Source organism: Ovis aries, chromosome 22 (assembly GCF_016772045.2).
Source record: "Ovis aries strain OAR_USU_Benz2616 breed Rambouillet chromosome 22, ARS-UI_Ramb_v3.0, whole genome shotgun sequence".
Lineage (NCBI taxonomy): Eukaryota > Metazoa > Chordata > Mammalia > Artiodactyla > Bovidae > Ovis > Ovis aries.
In genome coordinates, this window is record NC_056075.1 from 8,380,097 (window position 1) to 8,397,494 (window position 17,398).

General features: G+C 39.9%; 1 protein-coding gene across 2 annotated transcripts in view; it reads right to left on the bottom strand.

The window, feature by feature from the left end:
* ASAH2 (N-acylsphingosine amidohydrolase 2) overlaps nt 1–17,398 on the bottom strand; it is a 77,384-nt gene that overhangs the window by 31,902 nt on the left and 28,084 nt on the right. For both annotated transcript variants that reach the window (XM_042238522.2, XM_042238521.2), the window contains 6 exons: nt 8,822–8,942; nt 7,196–7,321; nt 5,343–5,429; nt 2,958–3,062; nt 2,767–2,848; nt 173–288 (listed from right to left, as the gene is read on the bottom strand). In XM_042238522.2, coding sequence (XP_042094456.1) covers nt 173–288; nt 2,767–2,848; nt 2,958–3,062; nt 5,343–5,429; nt 7,196–7,321; nt 8,822–8,942 — 637 coding nt within the window. The remainder of the gene's footprint in view (nt 1–172; nt 289–2,766; nt 2,849–2,957; nt 3,063–5,342; nt 5,430–7,195; nt 7,322–8,821; nt 8,943–17,398) is intronic.

The window sequence follows — 17,398 nt, forward strand, 5'->3', positions numbered from 1 at the left end:
TTCTTTAGAGTTAAACTTATGGCATCCATATTTTCAATATTAAAAATTTAATTTGGGAACATTTGTATAATACACAGACCTACTATTCAACACAGACCTATTCATAGCTAATAATTCATAAATTTAAAAATAACAATATAATCATTTCACCATGATAATCCAAATGCATTACCTCTCCAGTATGAAGGAGGACTGGCTTTGGTTTATGGCATTCTTTGATTTCTTCAGATGGCTTGCCCAGAACCTGATCCCGAAGAGTGTCCCAAAATGAATCCCCTTCTGTCATCCCTATTAGGAATGTTACGATTAATATGATTGCAACCCTCTGCAAAACACCATTATTTTGACAAATGTTGTACAACAATGCTTTCAGAACTTGGAGAGATTTTATTAAGTTTGCTGTTCAATGATTTCAAACAGTTTACAAAATAGAAGAGGTAAAATTTCCTGTACATATTAAAGTAGGAGCCATTATTTAATTAGATCCTCTAATGTGGGTGATAGAGTAAAAGAATATATATGTTCTACATCTTTCAGGTTTTGCTTTTATTGCTCTTTCTCAGCCATGTTGCCAATTTTTAAAATATAATTAAATGCAGGTCAATGAGCTGAATTATCTTTTTCCTATTTTGAAAGCTATAAAAGAAATCTCCAGTTTGAAGTACCAGCTGTTTAACTTGTGGTCTGTAAAGACCCTCTCTTGATCTCCACTTAATTATGTGTATACACACACATGAGCAATTAAAAACCACCAAGCCTAACACCCATAATCTAGGAAAAAGCTATGTTAACTACAAAACCTAAGAACATAGAATATATAATCAGGAAAATATAATTACTATGAACATATTTGGACCTACTTATAGAGCACACATGGGACTCTCAAATAACTCTTTCAGATCAATAATAAAAAGATAAATAGACCAATTTAAAAATAAGAAAAATATATGAACAGGTATTTCTCCAAGGAAGACACAATAATGGCCAACAAACGTAAGAAAAGATGCTCAATATCCCAGGAAAATGCCAATCAAAACCATAATGAGATACCACTCCACATCCCAAGGGTAGCTAGAATTAAAAAAAGGAAGATAAAAACAAGTATTGGTGAGGATGTGAAAAAACTAGAATCTTCAGAGAGAAACTGATGAGAACATAAAATTGTGCACTGATTTGAAAATACTCTGGTAGTTCCTCAAATAATTAAACATAGAATTTTACCATAGTGATCCAGCAATTCCACTTCCAGGCATGTACCAAAGAAATGAACTCACATGCTCACACAAAAGCCTGGACATCAATATTTATAACAGCATTATTCCTAACAGCCCAAAACAGAACAACCCAAATGTCCATCAGCTGAGGAATGCATAAATAAAATCTGACAAAACCATACAGTGAAATATTATTCAGTCACAATATGACATAAATGAACTTATCTACAAAACAGACTCACAGACATAGAGAACAGACGTGATTGCAAGGGGGAGGGCTGCACTGGGAGCTTGGGGTTAGCAGATGCAACTACTATATAGAGAATGGATAAAAAATAAGATTCTACTGTATAACATAGGGAACTATATTGAATATCCTATAATAAATCACAAGGGAAAATCATATTACATATATACACATTTATAACTGAGTCACTTTGCTGTACAGCAGAAATTAACACTGCACTGAAATCAACTCTGCCTCAATAAAACAATTTTTAAAAAGAAAAAAAGCAATGAAATTATTTTAGAATCTATGTTACAACACGGATGAGCTTTGAAAACATGATGCTAAGCGAAAGAAGCCGACACAAAAAGCCACATATTTTTACGATTTCATTTATACAAAATGTCCAGAAGAGGTAAAGACAGAGATAGAGGTTAGTGGTTTCTTAGGTCTGGAAGAGATGGGGACTGGGCTGTGATAGCTAAAATGTACAGGGTTTCTCTTTGAGGTAATGACAATGTTCTAAAATTGATAGCAGCGATGGTTGCATGTATCTGTGAAGACATTAAAAACCATCGAATTTTATGTTTTGTGAATTATATCTCAACAAAGCTATCAAAAATTATTAGTTTTAGAACATTAGACCAAGCTAGATGAAACATTGCCAGGAAAGATGATGCCAACTGTATCATGTTACGATTGTATTTCTTTTTCAACTAATGGTTCCAAAATATACATGTATATAAAAGACCAGAATGAAATAAGCCAAAATGTTGCCTGTTGGTACTACTTTTCAATTTCTTTACCTTTGTGTACTTTCCAATGCATGTTATCACAGTGATAATCAGGATAAAGTATTAAACCTATAATAATCAGTTATAAATTCATGGAAATACACACAGGAAGAAGACCCAGGATCACATGCTTTATGCTCCTAAAGTCTTCTGTTCTGAGGAATTTGGGCTCCAATAAAGAATTCCAGGAAAGAGACACTAAAAACCAGATGGAAGGGCCAATTCATATTGTGGGTGTTAAAATGACACTCCTGCTCTGCACCATTCCAACTCCATTCCTGCCCAATTTAAAACTATTCCTCCGCAGGTTGAAATGCAGAGAGAATCTCTTGATTCTTATCTGAATCAGTGGAAAGCTAAATTATGAAAGATACTGACCCTGGAGAAATCACGTACAAACCTGGAAAGCCTACCTACCCCTAAATTTTAAAAATTAAAATAGTAAATGTATTGGCTATGTGAAATCCTGTTAGGGAACAGAATCCTGAAGTTCAGAATCTAGAACCATAAACCTGATCAGACTGCACCTCACCCTGAGTAAAATTGAGGGTTCCAAATCCATCGATTGTGCCAGCGGCAAAACTGTAGCCCAAGGCTGGTTTACACGTTTTTGCCTAGAGGAAAAAAATTAAACAAAAGCAACAGAAGTTGAACTTCAACAATAAGATCAGCCCAGAGCTCTTCCCTTGTGGCACATAATAAGTATGACTCAGTGACACTTACTGTATGTGTTGAATTGAGCCAGACGGTGACATCCGTCATATTCACCCACTGATGAGCTGAAGCCAGTGGCCCAGTTACCTCCTGGGAGGCGGACTCATACAGTTCCTAGAAAACCCACACAGCCTTACCATGAAAAGCAGATGAGCTAAAATGAATACTGTACACGTTTACCCAACAAGTGTCAATTTGGAAAAGCATCTCTCAGTCAAGTTTTGTGCTGCTGGCTGATTAGCCAGAGCATTTTCAACTCTCCGCCAAACCCACAGTGACTTCCCAGAAACCTGAAGGCTCTGAGTCTGTTGACCTGGGTTTATTGCCCACAGATACAAAATTCCAGTAATGCAGGCTATGGCACAAGATGCTCCAACCTCACTGGAAAGACAGTCAAGAAATTTTAAGGTTAGGAGTGAAAGCCTTGGTTGCTCAGTCATGTCCAACTCTGCAACCCCATGGACTGTAATGTAGCCCGCCAGGTCCTCTGTCCATGGGATTCTCCAGGCAAGAATACTGGAGTGGGTTGCCATTCCCTTCTCCAGGTGATCTTCCCCATCCAGGGATCAAATCCCAGTCACCTGCATCACAGGCAGACTCTTTACCATCTGAGTCACCAAGGAAGGTTAGGAGTAGGTGGACCAAATTATCTTCTTTGCAGAGAACAAGTGTTTCCTCAGGGACTCTCATGGAGTTTTCCCTCTCATGGTCCTTGAGTTCTCTGGCAGGGCTCATACCAAAGAAGGACTTGAGAGAATTCAGGACCCACTTCATCTGCATCAGTTCTCCCACCCACTGTTCATTTTTGATGGTCTTTTTTTTTCAATAGGATCAATTGATGCTTTTTTAATCTAATGAGAAATATGAACCCTTTTTTAATCTTATGGGAAATGTGAATAAAAATATATTTAGAAATGCTTGTGTTCTTTCAAGTATTTATTGTATCTGTTACAATATTGCTTCTGTTCTGTGCTTTGGTGTTTTGGCCTGAGGCATGCGGGATCTTAGCTCATCTACCAGGGATCCATCGGCAGTGGGAAGTGAAGTCTTGAGCCTTGAAACACCAAAGAGGTCCCTGGCAATGCTTGTTTTTATTCACCTCCATCCTACAATAGAGGAGGCAAACCCTGCTTCAGCACCAGGGCCCTGGCCTGACATCTAACTCAGTTTCATTCTATTGCCATCCGAGTTTCCACTGCCATGTGGGAACGCAAGAGATAAGTCAGAAACACCAGCTGCAGCCCACCTCCCCTGATTTTGTTGTTGTTGCTGTTGTTGAGTCTCTTAAGTCCTGTAGGACTGCCTCCCTGATTGAGAGGATAGTTGTGCCTTGCTGAGAATGTGGGACCGATCTCTATGTCTCTAGGCTCAGAATGGTAACAAAATTTCTGATGCCAAATTGTGTCACAGGTGTACACCCTAAATAGAATCTGTTAATTTAGAACAATCCGCTGATGAGACCACAGTAATTAAACTGCAGCAATTAGGCTGGCTGGTGTCTTCTGTTTTTAAAGGTGCTTTTGTTCTTCCTTAATTGCTCCTGAAACAGTTCAGAACCCTTGAGACACAATATTTACATAAACACACACACACACACACACACACACACACACACACACACACACACACTGATGGGCATGCTCATTAAAGGTACGGGTAAGCTATAAAAAGGCAGAGATTTAACTATCTTTATTAGAGATGGTTGAGCTCAAAGCTATCCTTTGTCTTTTCCACTGGAAACATCTTCATCCGAGCTGATACAAAACATGTGAGCAAACTTGAAAGGTAAAATTGAGGAGAGGAAGGAGGATAGAGTAACTGGTAGTAAGCTCTCTGAAACCAGATTTTCTCTTCATCAAAAGATCTTTTAAAAAGAAAAGAAAACATGAGATGGATGATGTTTGCCATATCAAAAAAGACCAGGGACTAATTTGAATGCAAACTGCAAGAACTGGAAATTGTGCCACTCAGCTTTACCTCGTCCCCAAAGAAAAGATAGGAAATGGGCAGGGGACTTGGCAGGCAAAGGCCCCAGAGACTTCTGAGAATTTGGGTCAGTCTGGTCATATCTGATACTACATGAATTGAAAACTACAATCTATCATTTAACTGCGTGAAGCAAGCACTCTGGCTGAAAGAACGTTTTCCTGATTACTCGCTTTTCAATGTACTTCCTGTAGGAAGTCAGTCACAAGCAGTCAGAGGAAGGTTCCTGTGTGGTATGTGAAACGACCTTCCTGATTGACACTAAACAGCATCATACCTTCAGACTCCTTGGTGCAGCTTGAGCTCCTGCTGTCTTCCTTACAAAGACCAACTTCCTAATGAAAAATGTCAGTGGATTTTAAAGTATAGTTTTGAATGAAGATAAAAACAGCAGGGCCCACAGCTTACCTTTGCTTTGTCATATATTTTCCGTCCTATGATTTGCGTACTTTCAAACATATCCTGCCCAGGTCCCATAGCAACACACATGCTAGCCTGGAACAAAATGACGTGAGATATGTTCTTAGTGAAATAAGCGATTCTTTCAAGGGATGGAAAATGATAAGCGAGTCTGAGCAAACAGACTTTCTTTTTGGCTGTGTGGCCTGTCGGACATTTGTTCCTCAACCAGCCAGGGACTGAATCCAAGTTCCCTGCACAGGAAGCGGAGTCTTAACCACTGGACCACTAGGGAAGTCCCAGCAAAGAGATTTTTTTTTAAAGCCACATTCCAGCATCTCTTTCCAGATGTTCTCCCAATTTACAGATTATGAAAAACAAAATCATTCTGGAATTAGAGCAATGAACATTGCTAGTATTCATCTATTTCAACATAAGACATAAAATTGATGCATAATATTCTATTGCAAATAAGTATCAATTTATTTAACCATTTCATGTATGAATTTTGTAATTTAACAATCATCCACTCTAATGTGAATTAATAATGTGCAAAAATTTTGCAAATGAAGGATAACAAAGACATTTTTTCATTGAATTATAATTGATTAAAAATGTATTAGTTTCTGCTGTAGGAAGACTTTCTTTTTTCTTACTTTTTTAAACATTGGAGTATCATTGCTTTACAATAGGAAGACTTTCTATATAAAAATAGTAAAGTATAAGAGAAAAGTATAATTGTTAAAAATATGTTTCTCATTGGGAGGATGAACTCGACTGGGATAAAATAAATAGCCCAAACATAGTGTTTAATAAAAGCAATACCACAGGTGAAATATTCTGTAAACACAAAGAATAAGAACCAGAGACTAGCACCTGCTGCTCATGTCAAAGATGAAAAATCTAAACGCAGATGAGGGGGAGCAGCTAAATAAACAATGGTACAGCCTCACTTGTTGAGTGTAAAGCTTACTACACAGAACTATCTAGAGTGATATTTTTGAAAGACAAATTACATAGAAAACCCAAATCCTGGACAAAAACAAACAAAAAACCTCAATAAATAAGTTATAGAATGTTGTTCATGGATGCACGCATGTAGGAAGAGGTGTGATAGTGGTAATTTTGGGGAAAAGGAGCAGATGGAGGGGAGGAAGGTAAGCAGGGACTTTCACTTTTTACTGCTCTTTAAGATTTCCATGTGGTTTGAGTTTTTGTGGTGGTGGTGGTGTAGTTACTAAGTCATGTCTGACTCTTGCAACCTCATGGACTATAGCCTGCCAGGCTCCTCTGTTCATGGGATTCTCTAGGCAAGAATACTGAAGTGGGTTGCCATTTCCTTTTCTAGGAGATCTTCTTGATCCAGGAATTGAAACCAGGTCTCCTGCATTGCAGGCAGATTCTTTACCAACTGAGCTACAAGAGAAGCCTCAAGCTTTCACAGCAACACTTTTTTTTGTTGTTTTGTAATTTATGAGAAAAAGAATTTTGATGTTACATTTTTAGAAAAACCCTAAAGATGTGAAAATCAGAGAGAAATGTCTCAGGCAGGCAGTTTTTATACTAAATTGTGACTTCAGAAATGCCAAGGCAAAATGTATCAAGCTGCCCAAGTTTAGGAAAGGATATTTAATCTGTGACATTTACTAAATTGTCTTACCATTCAAAAAATATAAGCATCAAATGGAAAACTATAATTTTATCCAATCAAAATTTAGTGGGTGCTTTTGAGAAGAGCAAATGCTAGCAGTAAGTAGGCCAGAGTATACTGAGGAGAACATAATTGTAAATAAACAGTGAATACTTAAACATAAAATACCCATGAGATGCAAAAACAAAGACTTAATGTCATTATTACCTACCCCACCAATGGGACAAGAGCTATTGGCGTTTTCACAAGACTCTCCCGTGTTGGTACAATGCGGGCCAAGAACATTGGGGGAAACATCTCCCAGATTTGATGAAGCAAAAGCTGCTACATACGGCCCCTGCCAAAAGAAACATCCAATTGCCTTGTATGCTTTCTTATTTACTGCAATGAGTTCCATTAAAAAGGCAGACATTCAACCCGCTCTGGTGAACTATTCAAAATCATTTGCATAGGATAAAAGGAGGAAATTTCTCAGGCACAATATTCTGAGAAAGATTTTTGTTTCTGTAAAGACTCACATTGCAGTCAACATATATATTATTACTCATAATATTCCAATTACCAGTGAAACTATTTTAAGAGAGTTTCAAATTTGTGTCTCAAACAGCAACATTTTGACAAGAAATACAATGCGCAACAAGTTATAAAATGCTGACCCATAATCTCATGTTTGGTGTTGTACCTGGAACTCAGAGACCCATTTTGCCTTTAAAAATAAACAGCCTATTGGCTTAAAAAGTAAAGAGTCAATGTGGATATTTCTGCTGTACAACTGAACCTAAATATAGCATCCACCATCCAGACTTGCCCTCCCCATATCTTTTCTCTATCTCTTCAACCAGAAATAACTACACATAATCTTTTTTCAGTAGGGCAAGACCTTAATCTCAACCTAACTGGTCTACCATTTCATCTTAAGTCTCTTAAATTTACTTAAGGAAAGACATAATCAAGCATAGGAGATTGCGTCATTTCTTATACTAAGAGAATAATGGGAAATTACTTCTTTTTTCCTAAAAAACAGGCTAAAGTGAAAAAAACAGAAGATTGTCAATAAAGGAGCTAAAAAGTCAGGCCAAATGTTCATGGGGCTAATATTGTTACAACGGAACATTTAGTCTAGTCTAGGGCCTGGGGTCCTCATCTTGTCATATATTCTGCTACATTTCAGGTTTGGATGCTGTGGTCAAGCAGAGCAGGGTCCTTCCTCACCGCTTACCTATCAGCAGTCCATAATCTACACAGAGCTGACGAGCTTCCTGAAGTACACGGACTAGATTCTGGGACGCCCCCAGCTCTGATCCCATCACTCACTGCATTTCAAATACCATTCCAACGGATTAGGATTGTCTCTGACTTAGGCCATATTGCAGGAAAGTAGAACAAAGTCTTTCAAAGGAAATTAAGAGGGAAGCCTGGACCAGAGAAAAGAACTCATTCCCTGTCCTCATTTGGATTCCTGCAAAGTTAAGAAGGCGCTTAATAATTTCATATCTTTGGAAACAAAAGTAAACATCAACAGTCGCTCGTATCTCATATCCAAGTTGATCAAAAACTATTATATGTCGCAAAAATCTTCAATTTGTTCTTCTACTCCTGCTAATTGAAACTTTATGAAGTCATCAATATAAGTAGTATTTGACACAAAGTCAATAATCATTTAAATTTTTTCTTTCCTGATAAGGGAGGATGGAGAATTCTTCCTATCCAAGCACATCAGTATGTGATATCCAGGATGACACTGTCCTCTGAAGATCTGAAGCAGCTATTCTGAACACTGCATGAATGATGGTACTCAGTGATTAAGGTGAAGCTTTTCAGTGACATAAATTCTCACCTCTCCAGGTAGATAACCTTTGTTCTTCTCTTGTTCAAAAAGGTAAGATGCATAGCCTACGTTGTCACTGTTTACAAGATGATTGGTGTTCCTCATGCTGACTGGGTGGATGGCAAACCAGCTGTAAAAGAACAAGAAGATCTAAGTTAATGATGAGAATCAAATAAATGGAGTCACAAGTGATATCTGGCAGCTTAAGTTTCCACCAGCAGGGGAAAAAAAGTGCTTTTGACAATAGGCATTCTTTCGTTGTTAATGAACTTAAATTACAAATAATATACTCAAGAAGTCTGATCATTTAAATTAACAATACAAAATTATTGTTATAAATATCCCATTATTGTCATCTTCATTGTAAGCTTTTAACAAGAGCCAATACTGGTTAGTTACTGGACAAGGTGTCCAGTGGTATAGTTACAGAAAATATACCTACAGAATTGCATCAACATAGACTTTGTCCTTCAAGCAAGTACATACATAATAATTATCTGAATCAATCCTATCCAATTCAATAGACAGTTACCGAGAGTCTGCAGTGTACCAAGCACTGAATCAATCACAGGTTACTCCAGAATCTTGCAGAGGACAAAGATGTAAACAAATGGCCTTGATACAGTGTGACAAATGCTTTAAATAAGGAGTCGTAAAATGTTTGGGGACCACAGATGACTAGCAATTAATTCTTGAAGGCACTCCAGGGAGAAAGAACAGCAGACCAAGTGCACAGGGGTATGAAAAAGGATGCTACGCCTAATTCAGTATACCCTTATGCATGGTAATACCTTGTTTAACTGTAAAGCTATAGAGTTTACATGTTAATTTCACATCTGTTACCTCATTTTAACTTCACAGCAACCCTGAGAGATAGGCTCTTATTACTTGCACGGTACAAGGTACTCAAAGAAGCAGTATGGTGGCCCATTTGTCACAGAGGACCAAGGCTAAAGTTTGGGCCTTGTGACACCTTGTCCAGTGGCTTTCATAGGATCAAACCTCCACACAAGTGAAAAAGGTGTTTACAGGATAGAAGGCTGTAAAGCAGACTCTCAGGAATACTCAAGAAAAGAGAGATTCCAATTCATAGATTTTCAAGCTACTTTGGGATTTTTTAAAAACCTTTGGATTTTTCTTCACCAAAAGTTTTTAAAATATTTTTACTCAAGTAATATGGTGCACAAAACTGAGCATTCAATTGCTCATTCAATATACATGTAGTTAATTCTGGCTCTGTGCCAGACGCTAGAGACATAGAGATGAATGAAGCATCACCTAACCCCTGAAAAACGCTTCACCCTTGAAAAATATGACATCTGAGCTGGAACTTGAAAGATGAGTAGGAACTTGGCAGGGGAATGACTAGAGAAGTCATCTGCAGCAGAGGTATGGAGATAGGAAGGAAAGGATGCAGTGTGTTCAGAGACTGGATAGTCAAGAGGACCAGGGTAGAAAGGATGAAGGGAAGGAGAGAGAGCAGTTGCTCTTTTCATTTAATCAAAATGAATGCATTAGTAGTGTGTGGTTGGCATTAAACCTCAGCACTAGACTCAGGCATGTTCTCTGCCATCAAGGAACCATAATATAATATCGGCCATCAAATACCATAATATCTGGGGAGAAAGCGAAAGCAAAAAATTTTGGTCTACTAAGTAGATTATAAACTTGAATTATTAATTTTCATTTACTTTAGGCCTTAGAAAATTGATTGAACTTTTCTCTACCAAACTGAAAAAAAATAGCAATCAGAAAAGTTATTTGCATTTCAGAATACGAAGATGCTGTATCTTTCCTCCTCTGCCCTTTAAAATATATGCTATAAAAATATCAGGCTTGTTAAAGCAAACAAAGTACTTTGGTAAGAGATGAATATTTATAAAGATATGCAGAAAAGTGGTCATTTTAATTTTAAAAACACTTACTATTTATTTTACCTGGTCAAAAAATATTCATCTAAGTAAAGTTCAAAAGAGAGGAAGGAAGGTTTCAGTCAGTCATTTCAGTCACCCAACCGTGTCCGACTCTTTGCGACCCCATGAATCGCAGCACGCCAGGCCTCCCTGGCCATCACCAACTCCCGGAGTTCACTCAGACTCACGTCCATCGAGTCTGTGATGCCATCCAGCCATCTCATCCTCTGTCGTCCCCTTCTCCTCCTGCCCCCAATCCCTCCCAGCATCAGAGTCTTTTCCAATGAGTCAACTCTTCTCATGAGGTGGCCAAAGTACTAGAGTTTCAGCTTTAGCATCATTCCTTCCAAAGAAATCCCAGGGCTGATCTTCTTCAGAATGGACTGGTTGGATCTCCTTGCAGTCCAAGGGACTCTCAAGAGTCTTCAACACCACACTTTAAAAGCGTCAATTCTTCAGCGCTCAGCCTTCTTCACAGTCCAACTCTCACATCCATACATGACCACGGGAAAAACCATAGCCTTGACTAGACGGACCTTGTTGGCAAAGTAATGTCTCTGCTTTTCAATAGGCTATCTAGGTTGGTCATAACTTTTCTTCCAAGGAGTAAGCATCTTTTATTTTCATGGCTGCAGTCACCATCTGCAGTGATTTTGGAGCCCAAAAAAATAAAGTCTGATGCTGTTTCCACTGTTTCCCCATCTATTTCCCATGAAGTGATGGGACCGGATGCCATGATCTTTGTTTTCTGAATGTTGAGTTTTAAGCCAACCTTTTCACTTGTCTCTTTCACTTTCATCAAGAGGCTTTTTAGCTCCTCTTCACTTTCTGCCATAAGGGTGGTGTCATCTGCATATCTGAGGTTATTGATATTTCTCCCGGCAATGTTGATTCCAGCTTGTGCTTCTTCCAGCCCAGCATTTCTCATGATGTACTCTGCATATAAGTTAAATAAGCAGGGTGACAATATACAGCCTAGACATACTCCTTTTCCTATTTGGAACCAGTCTGTTGTTCCATGTCCAGTTCTAACTGTTGCTTCCTGACCTGCATACAGATTTCTCAAGAGGCAGGTCAGGTGGTCTGTATTCCCATCTCTTTCAGAATTTTCCACAGTTTATTGTGATCCACACAGTCAAAGGCTTTGGCATAGTCAATAAAGCAGAAATGGATGTTTTTCTAGAACTCTCTTGCTCTTTTGATGATCCAGCGGATGTTGGCAATTTGATCTCTTCCTTTTCTAAAACCAGCTTGAACATCTGGAAGCTCACAGTTCACATATTGCTGAAGCCTGGCTTGGAGAATTTTGAGCATTACTTTACTAGCGTGTGAGATGAGTGCAATTATGCGGTAGTTTGAGAATTCTTTGGCATTAGGTAGTTTCAAAAGAAGTGAGAATATAGCCATAAAAAGATGTCGATGTCCTTGATAATAAACATTTTGAAACAATGACTTTAAAATAATGTCACAGCTAGACCAAGACTCTACTTGATTCATCATGATGCAATCCCGGTACTGAGGAAAGTCAAGAGCTTTGAGATCTAATCATTGTAAGTAGCAAAGTTCGTTCAAATTTCTAAAAAACTTCTGAAAAATCAATTTCAATCATGCTCAATGGTAAAGAATCTGCCTGCCATTGCAGGAGACTCAGGAGACAGGGTTTTGATCCTTGTGTCAGGAAGATACCCTGGAGAAGGAACTGGCAACCCACTCCAGTATTCTTGCCTGGAAAATCCCATGAAAAGCCTGGCAGGCTACAGTCCATAGTGTCACAATGAATCAGATACAACTGAGCACATACACATATACACAGCGAATCAATAAACTGCAGATTAATACAGAATAATTATTCTCTCCTCCTGTGTAACTGAGGTATTTCCAGTGTCTCTTTCAGTTCAGATATTGTGTACTTCCTGTTGTGAAACAGAAAAGCCAAATGCAGAAATGAGCTATTTAAACATTCTGAAATAGTAATAACCCATCCCATGTTCTGTTCTCTCAGATCTGAGCTGCCCTCTTCACACAGAAGCCAAGGTCTGAACAAAGGTGACTGGCAAAGGGGTAAGTGAAGGCTGAAATCCGGCTCCCACTCAGCTCCCCGAGTGAAGCACACCTCCATCAGCCCAGAGAATGGGGCATCTTTATGTGCTACGCAGCAAGTCCTGTGCCAGCTATGGCCATCTCCAACCTAAATGTCCACCAAAGGGGGGAATGAGAACATGGTACTTCCATTCAAAGGCAGCGTTCATGAAAATGTGTAACAACATGGGAGATCTTTGGACAAATACAATATAGGACACTGTTCAGTTCAGACGCTCAGTCGTGTCCAACTCTTTGCGACCCCATCAACCACAGCACACCAGGCCTCCTTGTCCATCACCAACTCCCGGAGTCTACCCAAACCCATGTCCATTGAGTCAGTGATGCTATCCAACCATCTCATCCTCTGTCATCCCCTTCTCCTCCTGCCCTCAATTTTTCCCAGCATCAGGGTCTTTTCAAATGAGTCAGCTCTTGGCATCAGGTGGCCAAAGTATTGGAGTTTCAGCTTTAACATCAGTCCTTCCAATGAACACTCAGGACTGATCTCCTTTAGGATGGACTGGTTGGATCTCCTTGCAGTCCAAGGGACTCTGAAGAGTCTTCTCCAACACCACAGTTCAAAAGCATCAATTCTTCAGCGCTCAGCTTTCTCTATAGTCCAACTCTCACATCCATACACAACTAATAGCAAAACCATAACCTCGACTAGATGGACCTTTGTTGACAAAGTAATATCTCTGCTTTTTAATATGCTGTCTAGATTACTCATAACTTTCCTCCCAAGGAGTAAGCGTCTTTTAATTTCATGGCTGCAGTCACCATCTACAGTGATCTCGGAGCCCAAAAAAATAGTCAGCCACTGTTGCCTCTGTTTCCCCATCTATTTGCCACGAAGTGATGGGACCAGATGCCATGATCTTCGTTTTCTGAATGTTGAGCTTTAAGCCAACTGTTTCACTCTCCTCTTCCACTTTCATCAAGAGGCTCTTTAGTTCTTCTTCACTTTCTGCCATAAGGGTGGTGTCATCTGGAGTCAAAAGTGTCACCCCAAAATTCATGCCTAGCAGAACCTCAGCATGGGATCTTATTTGGAAACAGAATTTTTGCAGATGTAAACAAGGTAAAATCATACTATCTTTGGTTGGGCCTTCAGTCCAATGACTGGTGCCCTGATAACAAGAGGAAAGTGACAGACAGACACCCAGATATGGGGATGTAGGAAGTGTGAAGATGGAGGCACAATCTGCAGTGACATATCCGCAAGCCAAGGACAGGACTGCTGGCAGTCACCAGAAGCTACGAGAAAGGCATGGAGTCGACTCTCCCTCAGAGCCTCCAGGAATACCCAAGCTTCCCGTTAGGTAGGAAGTTAGGCCTGAGCAACCAGGAGAGTCGTAGACAAAAAGATGCAGGTTGATCTCTAAACCCCATCCCAGACACATCCAGGAGAGCTCACAGATACACTTCAAGAATAACCACAGAGACTTTCCAAGTCCTGCACAGGTGCCCTCTGCACAGGTTGATCTCTAAACCCCATCCCAGACACATCCAGGAGAGCTCACAGATACACTTCAAGAATAACCACAGAGACTTTCCAAGTCCTGCACAGGTGCCCCCTGCACACAGTGGATACAAACTAACCTCGGGGGCTTCCTCAAGCAACCTTAGACATCTAGGAGCCTATTAAGGATTCATAAATATTCTACATATGTATATGTCTGACTATAACAGACTGAATTATGGAAAGACATGCGCCACAAAGCCTGGTGTTATATAAGTTGCAACTGTCAGTCAGCCTTGAGTATATGCCCATTTGCATTTCCTTTCCTTATTGGTGGTAAATACAAGCCCTATTTTGCACCAAAAGGAGGAAGAGATGGGAAGTATAAAAAGGGGAAGTCAAGAGGGATTGTTACAATTCCTATGACTTGGGAGTGTCTGTTTAATAAAAGATCTGTCTGCCTGAGCTGTAATTTGTCTGTTGTTTTAAACTCTTTAGTCCATCGTTCCGAATCTTTGTAGGAATGAGATAAGAACTGAGGGAGAGAAACAAACTAAGCTGGCAATGCCAAGACTCTGACTTCAGACTTCTGGCACTTCTTGATCTGTGACAGGAAAAATTTCTGCTGTTTTAAACCAGCAGGTCTCTAGCGGTTTGTTAAGGAAACTCTAAGAAACTAATACAGAGACCGTACATTTTAGTGGCTTAGAGCTCTGGCTTTGGACATAAGTTATCATACCTAACCTATATGAAACTCAATGTTCATATCTGTAACATGATAGGCAGTATCCACCTCATGACATCTGACAATTAAGAGAACAAATATATCCGAAGTGTTTAGCACATAGGCTGGTCTGTGCTAAGAATGGAATAAATCATCACTGTGATGACGCTATGCTGGTTTTGATACTACTGCTGCTGCAGTAATGATGAGGATTGAACGGAAAAAAAGGATACAAAGCTACGTGTGCATATATGTATAGTTAATCAGATAAACACAATATTAAAATAAATGATGCATGTGCACGTGTGTATTCAACACATGTTCAGTTCAGTTCAGTCGCTCAGTCGTGTCCGACTCTTTGCGACCCCATGAATCGCAGCACGCCAGGCCTCCCTGTCCATCACCAACTCCCGGAGTTCACTCAGACTCGCGTCCATCGAGTCCGTGATGCCATCCAGCCATCTCATCCTCTGTCGTCCCCTTCTCCTCCTGCCCCCAATCCCTCCCAGCATCAGAGTCTTTTCCAGTGAGTCAACTCTTCGCATGAGGTGGCCAGAGTACTGGAGCTTCAGCTTTAGCATCATTCCTTCCAAAGAAATCCCAGGGTTGATCTCTTTCAGAATGGACTGGTTGGATCTCCTTGCAGTCCAAGGGACTCTCAAGAGTCTTCTCCAACACCACAGTTCAAAAGCATCAATTCTTCAGTGCTCAGCCTTCTTCACAGTCCAACTCTCACATCCATACATGACTACTGGAAAAACCATAGCCTTGACTAGACGGACCTTAGTCGGCAAAGTAATGTCTCTGCTTTTGAATATGCTATCTAGGTTGAGCATAACTTTCCTTTCAAGGAGTAAGCGTCTTTTAATTTCATGGCTACAGTCACCATCTGCAGTGATCTTGGAGCCCAAAATGATAAAGTCAGCCACTGATTCCACTGTTTCCCCATCTATTTCCCATGAAGTGATGGGACCGGATGCCATAATCTTCGTTTTCTGAATGTTGAGCTCTAAGCCAACTTTTTCACTCTCCTCTTTCACTTTCATCAAGAGGCTTTTTAGCTTAGTGCCCAACACATGTATATTACCCCATATAATATAAGCTTTAAATAATTAAATGAAGAAACCCTTCCCTCTTATGACAGGGACTTGAGGGCTTACAAAATACCAGTATGCCCTCTAGTTCCCAATTGCACCGGTCGGGTGGACCATGTGAATCTGGCTAGTAACGTGTGCAGAAGGACCACCCACATTTTATGACATTTTGCATGAATGGCAAATGTGTACATTAAAATCTGCCATGTGTTAAGCCACTGTAATTTCAAGGTCTATTGCATCGCCTGCTGCTACTGCTGCTGCTGCTAAGTCACTTCAGTCATATCCGACTCTGTGCAATCCCATAGACGGCAGCCCATCAGGCTCCACCATTCCTGGGATTCTCCAGGCAAGAACACTGGAGTGGGTTGCCATTTCCTCCTCCAATGCATGAAAGTGAAAAGTGAAAGTGAAGTCGCTCAGTCGTGTCCGACTCTTAGGAACCCTATGGACTGCAGCTTAGCAAGCTCCTCCATCCATGGGATTCTCCAGGCAAGAGTACTGGATTGCATCACCTGGCATTAATTAATTCATCTCTTAACACACACCTAATCAACAGACCTCTCTTTCACCTGTCTTATGTTCCTCCTTGCCCCCCCCCCATTACAGACAGTTGGGAAAAGGAAAGCAAAGAATGTTTCATTGTGCTATACTGGGAGGGCTATTAGGCCCAGAATTTTATGCAAAGGACAACTTGAATCTGAAACAAGCAGATGCGATGACTACAGACCAGATTGCTCAAATTAAAAGACGATGAGCCATAGCCAAAGAACAGCTTCTGAAGTTACAGGTAAACTCCGTGGCCAGTATCCTGGAGAATCGACCACCTCTACTCCAAAGAGAGATGTCCATTCTCACCTACTCATTTTGTTTTCTTTAAAAGCTCTGGATAGAAAAAAAAAAAAAAAACCTCTCAATAATGTTAATGGAGAGACAGTTGGTTTGGTGGATTCCATTAAGTGCATTAAGTTACTGCAATCAAAATTCTTGCAGCCTAAATAGTATCATTAAACAAGCCACGGTAGTAAAGCAAGAAGAGGCCAATAGAGTATTTATTTTAATTCAGCCTAACTACCCAGGAATTGAAGAATTGAAAGGAAGACAAAAATGATTCATCTTTTTTGGGTCTATCACTTAACATGTGTAAAGTCTGAAAATACTAAGATTGGCAAGAGCACTGGGAACAACACTCCATGCATGTTTGGGTGGAAGCTCTGCAAACCAACACAAGTTTGCCAGAGAATCGTGTGGAAATTCATGAGGCAATCCTTAATAATAAACGTTCCTTTTTGACTCAGCAACCCCACTTCT